General features: G+C 42.0%; 1 protein-coding gene across 2 annotated transcripts; it reads left to right on the top strand.

The window, feature by feature from the left end:
• The first annotated feature begins 726 nt into the window (after window positions 1–726).
• epg5 (ectopic P-granules autophagy protein 5 homolog (C. elegans)) lies at window positions 727–17,319 on the top strand. 2 transcript variants are annotated; one of them, XM_041999327.1, is made up of 46 exons: window positions 727–889; window positions 1,228–1,353; window positions 1,790–2,425; window positions 2,528–2,788; window positions 2,899–3,097; window positions 3,215–3,351; window positions 3,446–3,553; window positions 3,639–3,712; window positions 3,863–3,971; window positions 4,589–4,703; window positions 4,778–4,928; window positions 5,042–5,197; window positions 5,295–5,452; window positions 5,669–5,820; window positions 6,192–6,332; window positions 6,422–6,583; window positions 6,666–6,788; window positions 6,889–7,151; window positions 7,274–7,414; window positions 7,508–7,652; window positions 7,808–8,005; window positions 8,148–8,255; window positions 8,357–8,479; window positions 8,612–8,778; window positions 8,868–9,104; window positions 9,205–9,328; window positions 9,508–9,652; window positions 10,069–10,240; window positions 10,317–10,479; window positions 10,569–10,711; window positions 10,859–11,015; window positions 11,319–11,513; window positions 11,604–11,817; window positions 12,102–12,271; window positions 12,388–12,595; window positions 12,725–12,800; window positions 13,157–13,260; window positions 13,457–13,632; window positions 13,752–13,976; window positions 14,081–14,290; window positions 14,439–14,583; window positions 14,683–14,925; window positions 15,028–15,241; window positions 15,334–15,552; window positions 15,645–15,759; window positions 15,858–17,319. In XM_041999327.1, the coding sequence occupies exons 2-46, from the start codon at window positions 1,300–1,302 to the stop codon at window positions 16,038–16,040; spliced, it is 7,719 nt and encodes a 2,572-aa protein (XP_041855261.1). In that variant the 5' UTR covers window positions 727–889; window positions 1,228–1,299; the 3' UTR covers window positions 16,041–17,319. The 2 variants fall into 2 exon arrangements, with proteins under 2 accessions (XP_041855261.1, XP_041855260.1); XM_041999326.1 differs by having other exon boundaries at window positions 1,211–1,353.
• The last annotated feature ends 1,790 nt before the right edge of the window (window positions 17,320–19,109 follow it).

Here is a 19,109-nt window from a genome sequence, read left to right as displayed (position 1 = left end):
TTTCAAATTTTCTAAATGTTTTACCTTACAGACTGTGCCTTAACTTAGATTAGACAAACTAAAAATTATAGATTTTTTTTTTCTGATGAAGGTCTCCTATGACCATTTTCTCCATGTTTACTAAACCATTTTTTTTTTACAAAAGAAAAGATTTTCCACAGTAAGGCAGGATACTAATTAACTGTTTGATATGTCATTGAATGTGTAACCTTGAAACCATGGGTAATGGGTTTGACATTTAAAAATAGTTTGTGTGTTAGTATGGAGAACGTAGCAGGTCAGCTCTTATTAAATAACAACAACAACAATAATAATAATCAATATCATCATCATAAATTATATGTTTGAAAGTTGACAGCATTTGATTGTCTTGTATTTAGCCATTAAGAAGAAATAAAAGCATTTTAAAGGGAAAATGGGAAGTTTATCTTTATTATTACTTGTTAAAATAAACATGTTTCTGTTATTCCCAACTAATTTGTGTTCTGACAGAATTCAATCTTGGCCGTGCTTGACTTCATATTTTTATTCTTTCAGGAAATTATACATATCTTTTCAATTAAAAACAATATTTACATGAAATCTTGTAATGAGAGAAGTCCTTTCTTTATGTAAGCGTTCTCGCATAAAGAATGTAACGATGTTAGTGCGTAACGACTTTTGGCAATGCTCGGATTCCGTAGAGAGGTGGAGTAATCACGTGATCGCAGATCGCGATCACGCAGTTCCTGGAACAAACAAAACAAAACAAATGACAGCTGACCAGCGGCTGGACATGTCATGACATTCGCGTCGACGGCTTGATGTCGTATTTAGACAATGTGAACAACAACATGGAGAACACAGAGCCGAAGGGATGACATTATTAGGTGGAAACACAGCGTAACAGGTGAAAAGCTAGACGTTAGCGTTGTTTAGCTAAGTGGACTTTCATCTGCAGAGGCTAGTTTCGTTTTTCCAGAAATCATTTGCTGGACACAGAATTCATCGTAAGGGACATGGTAGCATTACCCTTTGCTATCCTGCATCAACAGATTTCTGAACGGGAACTATAAGAGTATTTTGTTTACAACCAGTGTCCGTTTTTATCTTGATAACACAGCCAGCCTTTAGCTGCTTATCAAAGCAGGACTTCGCTAGCTCCCGTGCCCTCTGGTTGTTCTGAAAACATATGATGACTAATAGTTTTCAACTGATGAACAATTTGCAGTTGATCTCTTCCACCAGTAGAGACTTCAGTCGGTCGTGTGACACTTGCCATCAGAGCTGTGTTTGAACTAATGTGATCAGGCACTTAAAATGGAGGCTGTGAGACCAAAGAAGCCCAAAACAAAAACCAGCGGAAAATCTCAGGTGATGACACAAAATACTGCACAATTATTCTCCACTCCGGTCACCAGTGAAATGGTGGTCAAATCCAGCTTGTAGAGTTGTGAGACAGCACAGATCTCTTCATCACAGGGATAACACAGGAAAACATCTACTAATCACTACAATGGAAGATTAACTGTCCAGTTCAAGATACTTTTACTGCCTAGAGCAGAGAATTTTGAATAATTGAAACCGTGATGTGGAGGGAAAAAAGGAAAAGAAATGTCTGAATTACAAAAGCTTAAAACATGCAAGAAGTCAGCTTATATTTATGTCTTTAAAAAATATGTTAAAATATAACATATCTTAATTATCCTGGCAGGCCTAGTTACATGGTGAAAACTACTGCTCATGCCAATTAATTTAACCAATAAATGTTTATTTTATGTCTGATTGTCCTGATTGTTTATGTTCTCAGCTGGTTAAGAAGCAAAAGCAGGCTGAAGAGGACAAAAGAGCAACAGCTTCCCCAGCTATCTGTGATGAGGCCTCCAGCTCTTGTTTCACAGACATTCCCCTCAGTATGCCTGATGTTCCTCCTCAGGCCGAGGGGGTCCCCATTCAAACCTCTGAGACCACAGAACAGCCATCACGACTGGCCTCTGAGAAACAAAAGACTTCCACAGCACAAACTATATTTGTATCAGAGTTAAGTGAGACTCTGCAATCGAATCTACATTTGTCTATGGTCCATCTAACAGAGTCAAATAAGGATGAAGAGGAGCATGATAGTGTGGAAGTGCAGGGGACTAAGCTTAAAGTTCCACCACAAATCACAGATTTGGAAAAAGACACGCAGTCATGGAACCTTGTTTCTAAACAGTTTGAGGTCCCAAGCGCTCCTGCATTGTACCCATCTCTCCCTACATTAGAGGAGTGTTCTGTGGCACAGTTCTGTGATGAAGATGTGAAAAGCTGTGAAAAAGGACCTGCAGTGTTGGCGCTTCCTGAGCAGGAGTCTTCTCCTCCGAGTTTGCAGCCTCTGGAGTCCATCGCTGAGCTCTCAAGGAGCAAACTGTATCCAGAGTTACCCAAAACAGCTCCAGAGATGCAGGTGATCTCATGCACCTTAAGTTTCTATCCATATGATTACATAGTGTTTTTTAGATGGAGATATCTGTCACTTTGCTGTGTGTAATATGTCTTTTCTCTGTAGGCGTTTTCACTAGAGCAGCTAAACACTTGGGAACCAGGAGGAGGGTTGCGAGCATGGCTGGAAGGTGTTGAGATTTGTGCTGCCCAGTTCTGTGCTCTGGCCCGGCAGGAGAACCATGAATTGACGGAATTGTTGCAGAACTACTGGCGCTGTCGCAGACAGCTGACCCAGTCGCACACCCAGCTGCACACACAGTCCTCTGACTGTAAGAGCACACAGAATCGCCTCTGGAGCTTCAAAGAAGAGCAACTCACACTTCAGGTGGGTTTTTTTTTGTTGTTGTTTTTTTTTTTGTTTTTTTTAACTACAGAAATACAAAATACAGAAAGTTATAACAAGCCTTTGTTCAACTTTTATGGTTTGGCCTGCAGGGTGTTTGTGCAGACCAGTCTAAGGTCTGTGGATACCATCGCTTCCAGCAAGCAGAGTTTAGTCAGTCTGTTCTGGCTGAGCTGCGGAAACTGCTTGAGGCTTGCAGTGAGCTGCTCCATCAGAAGGTGGTGTTGCATGCATACACTGCTCTGCTGTCACGCCTGCAGGTGGAATCCTACTTATATCGACTCCTAAAAGGTAAGACATTTTAAAAGCACTCTTTCTTCCAAGTAGTTATGTGCCTTCCAAACATACTTTTCTCACCCATACTACCAAAATGTAAAGTTAAGATTTTTTTTGTCGTTTTTTTAACAGAATGCTCTGGCAGCCAAACACAACCTGTCTCTCTCCAACCTCTGAAAGAGGCCATCAGTGTCTTGTTTAGTTTTACACGTAGAGTCCTTGATGATGCACAGTTCCAGACAGATATCCATCACTGGCTGGAAAGATTGGTAAACATAAAATTTTTAACTTCATGTTCCTCTAGTTTGAATTTTGAATTAAATGTACTGATTCGTCATGTATCCCTGGTCTGTTCTGCACTAGGTTGCTGTCTTGTTGCACGTTGGAGGGTCAGGGGAGCACCTGTATTTGCTCTGCCATCTTTTATGCTGTTCTTCTGGGGTGGGAAAGTGGGCTGCACCCTTCCTTCAGGTAAGTTAGGGATGCACATTTTTAATTGTCATGTCATTGGTTGTACATGCAGTTGATTAGAGTTTTTTGTTATTATCTGTGCCAGATTCAAGTTTGGGGGAACACCTCTGGAGTACAACATTTTATGCAAGCGTTAGCTATCTTAATGTCCCCTGCCAGGTAAATACAGGACCATCTATAGCAGCTCTTATCCACTGACTGTGAATGATACAGTTTAAAAATGTCCCTTGTACTGTCCAGAAGAATCTAGTCCATTTTTAGGTTCTAACAACCTCACCATAATAATCCATTGCTCCTCTGTTCACTCAGACACCGTGCAGAGTTTCTGTGTCATATGAAGCCATGTGAGAGCCAAAGCTCAACATCTTCTGGACCTGAGTCTGGAAACTGGACCCTCGTTGATGAAGGTGGAGAGGAGGTAAGTGCAAGGAAGAGCTGGTTAGGAAGATAGCCAAACCAGCCAGCTGAAGACTCCAGCTAAGTTGATAAGTAAAAGCATTTCCGGTGTACTTTTATTCACTTATTCTTCGGACTGATTATGTGAAAGCATGTTATGTCATTGTCTTTAGTTAAGTACAGTGTCTCTTTTCCCTGTTCTTCACCTGCTATTATGTAGTTAAATCTACAGTGTACTTGTCATTTCAGTAGAAGCGTTGTGTCACTGTGGGGGTGTAGAAAAGTAGATGGTGTCTTTAAAACAGAATGTTCTAAAGCGCTGAGTCACATCTAAAACACTTACGACCATTTTAATGTCAGTCTGCTTACTTTAAACCACGTCTGCTGCCAGTACTGATGTGTTATCTGCGAACCACTTTGTCTTAAAAATCTTTATGATTCATTTTATTTGGCAAAACATATTATTACTTCTTGTTTTTTTTCTATTCACACCTGTTATTTTGTTATATAAAAGCTATTACCCTCTATTATTTTTCTTTCCTTAAAAAACAGTTTAAACAAGTTTTAAAAATGATGATCACATTTTTCAAATAGGTGTTGAACTTATAACTGTAATATCCTGTTATTCTATGTGTTTAGGATGAGGACCCAGAGAGCAGCTGGTTGTTGCTCTGTGAGGATGATCTGATCTCCCTGCTGACACAGTTCCCATTTCAGCAGCTCTACTCACACATGCTGGGAATGAGCAAGCAGGGTAAGAGAGTTTGTCCTGTCTGTCCTGTGTTCGTATCGCTCATTAAATGGGCTGACGGACCGCTCTGTTTTCAGGTGTGTATGAGCCCCAGGCCTGCTCCAGTCAGAAGATGATGCGTGTGTTTGCTTTTGCTTCCTCACTCAATGAAATTCTCGCTCTTGGCCTGCAAACCTATAACAGAGCGCGATACAGACAGCTGGTCAAACGAATAGGACGCATCATACGGTCAGTGCACGAATAAAGCAAGAAAAAAAATCTAATGTACATGCTCACTCTATAGATTATATTGACAGAAAATATATAAAAACGAAGTGTTCATCTCCTCTATCTTTACTCAGAATGACAGTATGCTATGTCAGTGATCACTGGGCCCAGTATGTGAGTGTAATTGATGGATCCAGCTCTCACGTACACTCTCTGTCTCTGGAGAAGCTGCAGGTGGAATATGATAATCTCTTCCTCAGAGCTGTTTTACATGTTCTTAGAAACAAAAGGTGAAAGATTTGCCACAATTTGCCATCTCACCATGAAACAATTTACTTTCCAGACTTTTTTTTTTTTTTAATTATTTTATCTGTTTTCCCCTCTCAGGTTGGGCATTTGGTTGTTTATGTCTGAGATGCCATACGGGACTTTGTCCAGCTCTATGCTGTGGAAGGTCCTTTATGTTATGCAGTGTGCAGAGACAGCAGGACTGGAAACACTCAGCAATCCTGGTGACACACAATCCTGCATTCAGGCTCTCAGAGGTATCATTATACACACCTGCACACAAAAAATTTCTTTGGACATACATTGTGTTAATGCTTCAATAAAGTTTTGAAGTTTCTTTTTTTCACACCTAACTTCTAATGCTTTTGGCACATTTGTTGCTTTCAGATTTTAAAGTCAGGCATAAATGTGTCATCATAATATTCCTTTCAGTCTAGAGTTGTCAGCACAGTTTATTTTTCTTTCCATTACAGACTCTAAGCATCAGGAGAGATTTGAACAATGGTTGTGTGAGGTGAACAGCTCTGATGGCATCTCCCTTCTCACTGCCCTGGCTCACATGGCGACACCTACTCAGCACTCTGACCCAGCATTCATCACCACCATAACCCTGCTGATTTACCAAGTATGAGATAAAGATAATTAACGCAAGAAAAGTAGAGACATATAGAAGTCAAACAAATTTGATTTAGTCTGTATAAAATATTGAAATTTAGAACAGAATAACAATAACAGAAGAAAAACTGACTGAGCTTCATACAGTTGTTTATATTATATGCTAATTAGCTTTACTTATCATTCTATATACATACAAAATGAAATTGGGTATCTGTTCTCAGACATAATGAGAACATGATCCATTGTTCTGGTTCACTGGAGTACAATTTGTAATTACATTACAAATGAATGAACTGCATAACCCTGGTTAAAGATCTCATTTATTTCCTAAACTTTATTTTATTTATTTACTTTCCTTTATTTATTCCTTTTCCACAGGTGTCTTATGTTAGTGTGTCTACCAGAGAAATTTACTCCAAGGTAGGGAGGGAGCTGCTGGCTGTTATAGCTTCAGCTCATCCCTATGTTATCTCTGTGCTCCTGGAGAGACTGAGAGAGACCATACAGACTGTAGGAATGGTTAGTATTTTAAAACTGCAAGGAGTGTAAACATAGTTTGTGTCATTTGACAGATGTAAAACTCAAAAGTGTTTGTTTTGTGTGTGTAGGTGGCACTGTACTTATGTAAAGAGCTGCCTCTGAGTCTGTGGCGGCCGCGGACGGACGAAATATGTGTGATTGGAGTCTGGCTGCTCCAGCACCCCCTGTCTGCAGTGGAGAACCGGTTAGCCTGTGTTATCCTGGAGGGCCTGAACTGGGGTTACACACAGGTAATGATGAATGCACTGAAAACATTTTCAGACTTTTCACCATTATGAGTTTGTAAACAATATAACCTATTTTGTTTTACAGGATGGGTCATTGGCCCTGTCATCATTTCTCCACAGTGAGGTGGCTTTGCTGGTGGCTGAAGCCTATCAGAAGTACCTTACAGACAAACCGTATAGTGGCCTCATATCAGAGGGAATCAAGCAGGTGGCACTTTCCCACTTTTCTCCTGGACATTCAGTGCAAACCACCTGATTGAGTATAACTTTGCTTAGTTTTTCATATTTTTCTTTCTTACTTTCTTTAGGTGTCATATCTTGCTAGTGTTCTGCGTTTGGGTGTATCTCCTGAAGCCTCCTTTAGCCAGTGGGCATGGCAACTCTTGCTAAGGCTTAAACTTCATGGCAATGCCCAGAACCCCAAAGGGGCCTGGGCAGTGCCTGCTTTGGCATCAAACCCTCCTCCAGAGCTCACACATGCACCTAGCATGCACTCTGTTCTCAGGGCTGTAAAAGCAGGCATTCCTATTGGATGCTACCTGTCCATTGCCATGACAACAGTGGGACATAGGTTTGTTACAACATTTAAAAGCTAAATATGTATATATGCTTAATAATTATGTGTGATTTCTCTGTAAATCTCATGTAAAAGTGCAATTAATTCAAATTTGTGTTTCTTTTTTTTTCTCCCAGCCTGGAAAACTTTTGTACTGATGGTGTTGGGTTGTTAAAAAACTTGATTCAGTCTCGCCACCTGAGAGCTGCTGTTCATCTGTTGGATAACATCCTACCTCCAACCTATCCTCTGAGCTTTTACCTGCTTAACAATGCTCAGTAAGCAAGGCACATCCTTCCGAAAGCATTCAAAAGCTGGAGCTTACACTTCCCAATCTAACTCAGGTTCTAACATGTTTTGTGTCCTGCCAGGTTTGTAAGTTGTATCCAGTTGTTTCTGCAGTATGACAGTGTGTGTCCTCAAGGTGTGACGCAGCAGGTCACACATAGAGTAGCACCGCTCTTCACCGGAACCAGCTATGGAGATAATGTCCGTCTCCTGAACAGTGTCATTCAGGTACTTCGCTGAAGAATTGAGACTGCATTAAGAAAGTATATAGAATCTTGTGATGTTTTACATTGTCAACATTTCCCTAGTGTAATAGCAAAAATGTTGAAGAGGTGGTCCTTAAATCAGAAAAAGAACTCTGTAATTGATCCTTGATCCTTCAGAGTCACATCATTGAAAGCTCACGGCCTGGTCGTGTTGGAGCTGTAGCAGTGCTGGAGTTTTGGGTGGGAATTCTGACTCAGCAAAACTTGTGGTATCGAGACAAAACTGTCCTGTTCCTGATGGATCAGATCTGCTGTACTGCCTTCACTCACCACCAGGAGGAATGTGTGCAGAAACTCCTATACCAACAGCACAAGGTTTTTACTGTTTGTTTGTTTTTTTTGTTTGTTTGTTTTGTTTTGTTTTGTGTTTTTTGGAGGGGGCCATAATTTGTAGTGAAGGATCCTTAGAAATTACTACAGCATTATTTGTATCTGTTTGTTTTCATACTCCATGTAGAATGCTTTGGGTTACCATGGCGATCGTGGTCTGCTATCCTCTCTGGTTGGTTGGATTGCTGGAAATGCAACGCCATCTTTCGTAGAGGGTCTATCTCTGAGTGCAGAGGTAAGGGTTCCCACAGCACCAACTATATGTGCTAGCACTGTTAATTATATTTAAATAGCTGTCAGTCCTTACAGGGTTGCTGTTGTCTGTGCTATCTGTAGGTTTGGTTTGCCTGGCTGGTGCTGAATATGGAGGGCATGTTTGAAGAAGATTCTCAGTTGAGACGCTGTGTTGAGCATGAGCTCCTTTCCGATTCCAACATCTCCCCAGATCAAGCCCTAAAGGTGGACAAAAACATATTATTTGCAAGTGTTTAATGATAGTTTAGACTGAATCATACAGTTTGCAATGCATATTTGTTCGAGCTTCTGACTGTTATATTTTGATAATTAAGAATAATTCTGTGTCTGAGCCAGAAGGTGCAACAGAGGCTGAAGTTGCCAGTAGCCCCATCTCTGCAACGGCTGCAGGTGTATCGCTGGGCATGTCAGGCCATAGCCACACCACCTGACCACCCCCTCCTTCCCCTCATCTGGCAGAAGTTCCTGCAGCTCTATCTCAGACAGCCAGGACCTGAGTATGGGTAAGAGGCAAGCTCATTAATATACTTAGCTACAGAAATCAGAAAAAAGAAATATTCCAATATCTGTTTGTCTGTGCGTTGTCTAACAGGCTAGTTGCAGGAGGTTGTATTGGCCAAAGGTTCTTCCAGGCTTCTTCTCAGGCCACTTTACTTAAAGATTTGAGGCAGAGAATACAAGAGGTGTCTGACTTCCACCACGCTGCCAGCCAGGCACTCAGAGTGCCCCCACCGCACACACCCTCATCAGATACCCAGAGCGATGAAAGCCCCAATAATGCCAGGCCACCTTGCCTCACCTCTCCTCAGCTCCACACTGAGCTGGTGAGGTAAGTTACTGATGCTGAATGTGTCCAATGAAAAACATTTCTTGTTGTTTAAAAGATATGTTGACAGGCTTTAAGTTCTCTGCTGATTGTTTTTCTGCAGGTTGTTTGGTGTGTTTGCTTTGTGGTTGGATGATGAGAGTCTTCAGAAGCAGGAAGTGTACCTTCCCTCTCTTCCTCCAGAGTATGAACCTCACAGGCTGGCACAGGTCATGCAGCGGCAAACAGTCAGTTTTTTTTTTTGTTTGTTTGTTTGTTTGTTTTTAGATGTTTGGGTGTGTTTGTATAAAATAAGAGAGGAAAAAAGAGAAATAGAAGCTTAATTTTATGGTGTCATTAAAATTTGTGGTGTATTTTAAGACATTTACCTCATATTTTACTGTCATGTTGTCTTGTTTTTTTGAAGGAGCTGTGGCTGGAGTATGTGGACCAGGAGCGTCTGCAGTATGATGAGATGGAGGTTTTATCTCTGTGGGAGAAGGTGCAGAGTGAGCCAACATTCCTACAGACCCAGAACCTGGGCTTCACTGACTATACCAGCCTCAGCAATGGTACATAAATTAAATTATTACTCTACATTCAAAACATTAACTAAAGGCTAATAACTGATCTGGTGGGCAGTAATCTCATGTGCAATAATACAGTTGATGTATACTTCTGGAAGTTCCTCATGACTTGTGTTTATTTGTTGTTCTTTTAGGGGGGAGGGGTTTAGCTCTTAGCAGCATCTTAATTCTCACCTTGTTATAGTTCTGTGTTTATATGCCAAAATGTTTGCTGAGGACACAACTCTGTTCAAGGCCAATAATATATTAAAATAAATAGGAATTTAAATTGAAAAACACTTTTATTTCCTGTTGCACCATTTCATTCAACCGACATGACTGTCTAAAGTTTTTCATTAACCACATAAAAAAAAACTCTAAAGAAATGTGTTTAATGTTGTTTTTTGTTAATCTGTGTTCAGCAAGAGAGCGTATCCTGTCCAATCTTCAGAAGCATCCGATTCCCCTGCCCCCTCCTGAGCTGCAGCAGCACAAGGCTCCTGTGGCTGAAGTTCCCACCACCTGTCTCGTTGACTCTAAAGCTGCCACTGAGCTGTTAAAGCATGACCTCAGCATTTTGCAAGAGCAGGCCAGGTATATGAAGATCAAAGATCTTTCAGACATGTACGAAAACCCCCATTCCATTTCTAAAATACTTCCATCTTGTTAGGCTTGCAGTCGCACGTGAAGCCCAGCAGGTGGCGATGGAACAAGAGCTACTTGAGAGTCTTCCATTGCTCTTTAAAAACAGACCAGAACAAGTCAGCATGGCCCTGGAATGTAAAGGAAAGGGAGGACAGCCATGTCAAGGGCCTGCAAACATCACAGTCACGGTACAACCATTCACACTGCGTCCAACCACATTTTAGTGAACTATTTTGCCACGACATGTTAATCAATGTATGTGTGTGCAACTGTGTAGTGTGAGCGTGTCCAGAGACAGGAGGCAGTGCACAACCAGATAACATTACTGCGCAGGGATATCAAGAAGCTTCAAACTGATGCTATGGCACCTCCACCTCAAAGCCTGGCCCAGGCTGCTGTCCACACTGAGAACTTCATCACGTCAGTGCAAACAGATCTCTTCATCTCCACACACATTGCAATTAGTATAATGCTGAGAAGACATATTTGGAAAATAAAAAAAGTAGATAATATTAGATAATATATGGTTGTTTTAACTCTTGTTTGTGGTGTTTTTTATGTGCTCAGGGCTCTTGTGAATATGTACAAAGCCCAGAAATCTCTGGCAGTGCAGCAAGTTGGTGTGTCGGCCTTTTATCGAGTGGTCTCTTTTGTGTGTGAGGACATGCTGCGACATCCCCCAACACGGCAGTTTCTCTCATCATGTGTGGAGATACTAGGACAGGTACGCCCACACCTCCCACAGAGTCATACTCGCACACTGTACGTAGACCAGCGGGATTTATATACACAAAATCCAAATCCACCCTGACAGCATGAGGGTGTTTCTAAGGAGTTTCAGCTAACTAGATTGCCAACGACTGACCTGTGGTTTGGCCAGAAAAAAATGAAATAAATTATGAGAAAGTGTTTATTAGACTGATAAAAATGTAGCAGGGCCAGCCCATCACATGTAAGTCCCAGTCTGCATATATAGTAACTCCTACAGTGCAGCAGCTGAAAGCCTCTATTTATTTTTTGGGTCCAGGTGTTTATACAAGGAAATGCACAGGAGTGTGGTCTTGTCTTAAAGACAATCCTGGAGGAGAGGCGCCTTTGTCCTCTCATTTCCCCGTTCTTCACACCCAGTGCAGCACCTGAGCAGCTCGTCTCTCTCTACCAAGACGTGGTGACATCCCTCCACCTTGACAGTGCTGATGTCATCTTCATGCTGCTCACTAAGGTTGGTCCACATAAGAGAATGCATTGAAGCACAATATTTAATACCGCATCCCTTGAGTTGCAGGAGTCACTTGTGCATTTTGCCTTGTAGTTTGATTTGTCCCAGTGGCTGAATGAAGCCCATCCTGTATTTTCGGAGAGGACTCGTTTACTGGAATTGGTTCATGGAGCTCTGTGTGTCTGCGGGCGAGACCCCGAGTCTGAACTTCTCATGCCTTTTCATCTCTTCACCAAACACTGGACCTGGCTTTTAAGGCACCATTTCCCAGACCACTACAGTGATTGCTTACGCCTGCTCATGACCAGTAAGTTAGTATGTCATCATCTGTTCATTCATATCAGCAAATGGCTGTTTTTTACAGTAAGGCAAGTTTATTTGCACTAAAGCGGGCCGCCAGTTGCCGACCACCACTCTACAGAGTCAGACTTCCGCAGCCTGAATTAAAGCCTGTTTGTTGAGTGATTCATCATAATGAGATGATTTCAACAGGAGACACAATTTCTTTTTACAATTAAAGAAAGACAATATACAGTTCAGGTTTTTGTTGTGAGGCTTCTTTAACATAAATATATTTCCTTTTTTAATCAGGTTCATCAAACCAGCTGCTGAGTCCAGAGTGCTGGAAAGTGACCTTGCGAGTTCTAGGCTGCTTACCTCCGTCCCGCAGCACTAAGAGCAAAATTGAACATTCCCCCAGCAATGCTGTGGGACCCCCGGCCTCTCCTTACAGATCCCCCATAAGCCTCTCTCCTCAGCAGGTACCAGATGTTGGTGTTGTTAATTCAGACTTACCTGCCTGATAATGGTTATGTTGTTATTAAATTACTTCCCCTTTATTACAACAATATTGGTATATGTTATTGTTTGCTAACAGGTGGATGAGACTGTTGACTGGCTGAGTGATTTCTTTTTGCGAAGTCGTCTTAATAAGCAAGACCTCCGGAGCTTTGGCCTCTATTCTGCCTGGACTCCCTACATCAATGATGTTGTTTCCTTCTGGGAACATTTGATTGGTTGCTTAATAAATGTGCAGCTCAGCAACTGTGCCAGAGAGCCAGTGGGCAGTAGCAAAATAATGAAAGGTAACTCTACACTGCCAGATTACAGTGAGGTGAAGACTTGCAATTATTAGTTAAGTTTAATGTTTAATTTTGTGCAGATCCTTGATTATCTGTCAGAATGAAAGAAAAATGTATCCTTCCCTCTCACAGCTCTGCAGGACCTACACAGCAAGCTTGTGAAGTTATTTAAGCCATGGATCTTTCCTCTAGACACTGCTGATGGCGGGTAAGTGTGGCACAAACATTCCTCTCAGATGTCTGGTTTTATTTGTTGTTGTTGTCTTTTGGGCTCTAGTGGCTTTTATTTGACAGTAGGTCGACAGGAAAGAAGGTCAGCGAGAGCGAGGAATGACATGTTGCAAAAGGCCCCAGGCCAGGACTTAAACCTAGACCTGGGCTGCACCGAGGATGTGTAGCCCCTGTATATGGGGCACACTGGTTTACAGTGCTGCAGTCTTACTCCCAACCTAGTCTCTGAAACTCACTATAGAGTGCATTACACAAAGTGCACAATGCTGTTTAGAGAGAAAATAGCCTATTTTTATTTTTTTTTATTTATTTATATGTGTTCTTTTGTCTCAGTAACATCAAGTGTTACCCCTGGCTGGAGACAGATGCAAGTGCAGCAGGATGTCTGGTTGGTCTGTATGCTCAACTTACTGACACACTTCATCACAAATTTCGAGGTAAGTTTTAAGTTCTGTTTGAACTCACCAGTACCAACACTATAAGTTCAACATTGACTATCCAAAAGTGGATGGGTAGCTCACAAATTCAGAATAGAACTGGATAAACATCAATTTTCACCAAAGTTTTAAAGGCCTTTAGTGGAGTATTGACATGAATCCAGTTTTTACAGCTTTGACCTTCTTTACATTACAGATCGTCTGCTGCCTGGTCAAAGAGAAGCTCTGTGGCTGTGTATGATGCAGTACTGTGAGAGCTGCACCTCTCCTCGCACACCTGAGTACCTGCTGTACCTGTACCACACACACCTCCGCAGTTTGCCCTGGAGACACCTGCACCCTGATACTCAGCTCATGGAGCAGTTTTTCAAAGTGAGATTCTCTGACCTCTGACACCCATTGACCTGGACTTGCATGGACCAGTGGAGCTTGTTAATCTGAGACCTTGGCCCTATTTTATATATATTTTTGCCTTTATGCTTTTCCTACAGGTAGAGAGAGGAAGTCCCAAGAACTGCTTCCTCTTTGTGGGGGAGCTGTTATGTGAAGTCAACTGGGTCAGTGTCTTAAGTGACCATTTACAAACACCTCCCACCTCTACAACATATCCAACTCTACCAGACATGGGTGTGCAGAAGGAGACACAGACCATGCTTGTTTATCTGCTATACATGCTTGTTTTCTTGACAAAAGAGGAACAACTTCTCAGTCAACAGGTTAGTAAACATTACTTTAGAATTACAACAGGGTCAGAATTCTTATCATTTCATTTATTTATTGTGTGTGTGTGTGTGTGTGTGTGTGTTTTCTTAACCTTCAGGACTCCCCTCTGCTCAGTCTGCTGGTTCAGTCCACCTCTCTGCCCTGGCACCAACTGGACCTGTCTTCATACCAGAGCATTTTGGGATATGTTAGCACCCATTATCCTCCATCTGTACTGCTCAGTGCTGATTCTGCACCTCAGCTGCTGTTGAAATTACTCCGTAGTGCTGCAGGGCTCCACCCTCGCCCCAGTGAAGCTCCACACCAGGTGTGATGGTGCAGTCTCGTTTGTTTTATTAATTCAGATATTTTAATTAAAATACTAAAAGGTTAATGGCATATCCAACTGTAATCTCTACATGAATGAAACTGTATATTTTTATAGTATTAATAACCTTTTGCTCTTGTTCTGTCAGGAGGAAACGCTCAAAGCCGGAGCCTACTTGCGCTGGTGTGTACAGTCGCTGGTGACATTAGAACAAGGAGGAAGCATTAACCTGAGCAGCCTTGAGGCTCAGTTGGAGGCACATTTGGAGGGCGTTGTCACATTTAACCCACCAGGTGCTTTTCCTTTAATGGGCTTCCTCATCTTCATGAACCATCTGCAATAAAATCTTTGATTACCTCAGTTACACAGCTTTCTTCTTTATTCCCCTGCAGAAGTGGGTTTGGAGCAGAGGCACATGGCCTTCTGTAGTCTCTTCAGTGATACGCTGACTCTGCTCAATGGAGTGGGCGTTTCAACTGGTGAGGCGCTCGCTGCTCGCGTCATAACCTGGCTGGACAGGAAGGGAAGGGGCTTTCCCATTCTGCCTCTTCTCACTGCCTGCTCCCGTTGCCTTGCATCAGTGCGACATATGACACATATCATGGAGGCATGCATCACAGCATACTTTAACCATGGTAAGCAATGTTTTCCAATCTGTGCTTTACTTACATACTGACAAATGTGCATTTTGTAATATTAAGGTTTCTTGTCTTTTTCCTTGTCTGTGTTCACTTAAGCTGAGGAGGAGTCTGTAGGTTGGGGTCCTGTGTTGGCATCTCTGCAGGTGCCTGAGCTTACAGTGGATGACTTCCTCTCTGAGAGCCAATCAGGAGGCAGCTTCCTGACGCTTTATGCCTTCATCTTGCAGCGGCTCAACACTGAATATACAGCAGCCAATGAAAAGAGGACATTGGCTCTCATTAACACATGGACTATGCAGGTCTTCCCCAGGTTTGGACCTCGTTCATCTTTGTCAGTTTTAGTGATCTGTTAGCTGCAGGCATCTTTTGCATATTAATATGAAGGTTTTTATTTGTGTCCAGTGGTCCAGGTGATGAAGCCAAACTGTTCCTTTGGTGGCACAAAGCACTGAATCTCTCTGTGGAGCAGCTGCAGCCACAGGCAGGCCAGAACGAGGTTTCAGGAGTCGTCATGGGGCTGATGAGATTGCAAACCCGGCTGCTTCAGCTTGGAGAAGAAAGATTAAATTCTGGGCTGCTGGGAGCTATAGGCCTCGGGAAGAGGTCTCCTGTTTCTAATAGGTAATTTCACCTGTGTTTTATTTGCACTCAGAACACCTGTGTTCCAAAATTGCGGTTTTTAATAAACCAGCTGTTTACGCATTAACAACTAGGTTTAGGGTGGTGGTTCGCAGTCTGGCAGCATTTCTGTGCATTCAAGTGCCCTCAGAGACGGAGATTAGACTCCAACCAACCACTGACTTTCAACTCTCTGCAAAAGCGCAACAAGTATGAAAAAAAAAAAATCAGTGTTTTGATTTTGTAGTCTGCAAATATTTCCCAGAATTAACTTGGATTTCTTGTTTGTTTTTCCTTTGTGAGTGCAGACGTTGGGAATTCTGGAGGCCATGCCCAGCAGTAAGCAGTATGCTGACTTTGAGGACTCTGTGAATAAGGCTGTCCAGTTCATCCGATACCCAGGACATTGTCTCAAAGATGGACCCCGACTGATGGCTCTTCTAGTCAACTTTCTATACCCAGACGTCCGATACCTACAAGTGATGCGTTAGCCTTGATTTATACTGGCAAATGCTGAATACTTGGAGGATGTTGCACTCCTGTGGCAAATAGGGACAGTAAATATCTGCTCTGCACAGGCCAAATCTTACTGGAGCACAAGATTTTCAAGTATTGACAAAAGTACTGAATCACCTTTGTTATTAAATCAATGAGGGCTCTACATGGCAGAAACTGACATTATACCATTTTGGTTTGTGATGGTTCATGAAACCAGTCAGAAGTACAAAAATCTTTTATGCTAATCTCTTGACATTTTTAGCACTTTATTTTCTTCTATTATGTTTATGCCTTGTTGCTTTTGAAATACCTTGCCTGATGATTTTCAACATGTTTAAATCACGATTTGAAAGGGTGATGCATATATTTATTGAAGCAGAATATGTGAATCAGACTTCATCACTGGGCTATTGGTGTGAGCTACACATCGGCATGTGGAATCTAGCAGAAAGATTATTTGGAAGAAGCTCAAGGATAAATCTAATAGGCCTAAGTTCAGTAGTATTTTCTTGGTGGTGTGGGGGGGGGGGTGCCAAGACAGCTGGTGGACAGCGGTAATTGCCTGATACAACTCGCTACAATCAGCTTTGTCTCAATACTTGGTACCATTCTTGGTACTATATACATGCAGCAGTTGTGTTTAGTAACAAAACATTTGCAAGTGTTATTTTTGTTAAGCCAAAAGTGCTCTCCTTGTTTTTTGCCAAAGAAATGTTATTTTCTTCAGCTCCACTACTTCTTTAAACCATCAGGACCATGAGCTCTGTTTTTTTTTTTTTTATCCGACTCTGTAATGTCCAAAACCTGCAGTGTGAAAAGCACACACACCAAGTACGCAATGTGCCACACCACTTGGCTTCCTTATAAAGTAGTATGTGCAGTTCATCCGATATTCAGATGGCTAATGCGGCTGGTATTTCTCAGCAGTAATGCTGTTAAAGCTTGTTCAGCCTCAGATTATGGACTTTATACACCTGTTTAAGAATAAATACAGATTTAAGTCTGGACCCACTGTACATCTGTGACAGTTTTAAGGTTTCATTACCCTCATCAGTTCATCACTTCTGTTACTCTGTGCCATCTCAGTCGAGCTGCACTTCAGCAGCCTGGAGGTTGCCTTATTGTTGGTGTTATGTGGCTGCTGTTAATAACAAACGCATTTCTTCTTTCTTTTTATGAGTCACTCATCAGGAATGGGTCTTTAGAGCTGTTTGGGGGTTGGGAAGGAGGGAGCTACAAAGCCAAGACAATAAAGTGGAATGAATGTTTCAACTCGGGTATTTATCTCTTTAATGTGCTGCTGAACCATGTGCATATATGCCAAGACCGATCTAAACTCCCAGGATAAGTCATGTGGATACACCTCCAAGTGAGGCACTGAGCTGAGTTGAAAGGAGCCAGTTAGGAAGGAAAAGACAACAGCTAGAGGGATATTCTGTGGAGCCTTAAAATAAAACTATCTAGTCTCATCGGTTTTTTCAATAATGTTGCAGCTGTTTAGACTGACATCATGGTTTCCTTATCTAAGAAGCTTGTACTGACAAGCATTATTGTTGAGTAAATTGATTAACATCCACATGTTGTTGCTGCAAAGGTACAGAAGATGTACCCCTGTCAAAAAATAGCTTTTGCAAAGAGCTCAGAAGGGAATTTTTAAATTGAGCTATGTGCTTCAATCTGCAGATTTACATTCAGCATCTTCATTTGACACAAACATGTCTGCCAGGGAGAAACCTCTCCTCAGGCAATGGTGGTCTCTATGGTTACAGGATGAATAAAAGTGAAAAGGGAGGTGGAAAAGGTGGGGTAATCTGAGGTTATGAGACAGCAGGAGAAAGAGAGTTGGTGGGAGATGCTTACAGACACTGTGCAGCCTCCTTCTCAAAAATGGCTTATGTGTGTTCTGTTCTTGCTGCCTCTTGCTTTTTTTAATCAGCTTCTGCTCTGCTGTCTCTCAATTCAGGTGGTGAAGTACCCTGAAGTAGTCTGTACCCACATAACAGAATGCATTAGCCTCACAGGAAGACATTCCATGTGTGTACACTGCGTACATATACACGTGTACAGAGGACCCATTGCTGAGACTGTATGCCTGGCAGACACATCACTGTCTGGCAGATTCCTGTGTCACCATGGAAACCCAGCATCAAGTGAGGAATAGCTGTTCCCAGACTGTTTCAGTGCACACTCAGCATCAGAGCTGCACATGAATGAGCTCTCATCAGTCATTGCTAGCAATCTGGATGCAGACATAAACTGCAGAGGTGTGATCACATTATCTGAAAAATGACCAGTTATGTAAGAACTTTTGTAAGGAATGAGGAAAACTATATTATATAAACAGGAGATTCCAGAACTCGCCTTAGCCAGATGGTTAGTTAGTTGCATCTCAGCATGAATCTGTGTCTATCAGAGGCTGAGCTGAGACTCCTACATGAATAAAAGTCAACTGCTAACCAGCTGCTTTTCTGTGACAGCTGCTGACCCAGAGGTCCCTCCCTGCTGCCAAAACACAGACACTTAAGCTGGGCACACAGGAATTTCTCTTAACATGCTTCTGAGCAACTACAGATATACAACACAGCGACTTCTCTACGTGCTTGCATTGTTTTGGATGCTAATTTTGTGTGAGAAAAGGGTATGCAATATGTTTGTGTGTGTTAGACGGACTCCTCCATTGTGACACCCACTTTTCTCACACCTCCTTGCCACTCTGGTGACTTAAACAAGTCTTCATCTCTCTCTTATTCTCCCTCACCCAATGACCAATCAGAGCAGAAGCGCTTCACCCTGCTGAATGTACCTTCATGTGCACTTGACAGAAAAAGTCACCATTAATGACTCAGACCTTCACAAGTGGGGATGAATTTCTGAAAACTGTAAAAGAGGCTTGTTGATCTGCTCTAAACTGAAAACAGTGAAGTTCGGAAGAAGATTTGTTCCACTGGACTGACTGTGTTTTAGTTTGTTCTACATACCAAATGTCTGTATTATGAACCACAAATGGTCTAAGAGGTTCTGCTGAAAGTTTTAGACTAAGGTCTCATTTTTAGCTAAATTTA

The sequence above is a fragment of the Melanotaenia boesemani genome, chromosome 11, assembly GCF_017639745.1.
Source record: "Melanotaenia boesemani isolate fMelBoe1 chromosome 11, fMelBoe1.pri, whole genome shotgun sequence".
Classification (NCBI taxonomy): Eukaryota; Metazoa; Chordata; class Actinopteri; order Atheriniformes; family Melanotaeniidae; genus Melanotaenia; species Melanotaenia boesemani.
Note: the sequence above shows the minus strand (reverse complement) of the source record. Positions and strands in the feature narration are given on the sequence as shown.

Bases quoted from the DNA above. Each gene is read 5' to 3' on its own strand.
- epg5 (XM_041999327.1), top strand. From the start codon at position 1,300: ATGGAGGCTGTGAGACCAAAGAAGCCCAAAACAAAAACCAGCGGAAAA. The intron at 3,352-3,445 runs GTAAACATAAAA...GTTCTGCACTAG, and splicing joins ATCACTGGCTGGAAAGATTG to GTTGCTGTCTTGTTGCACGT. The intron at 6,584-6,665 runs GTAATGATGAAT...TTTGTTTTACAG, and splicing joins TGAACTGGGGTTACACACAG to GATGGGTCATTGGCCCTGTC.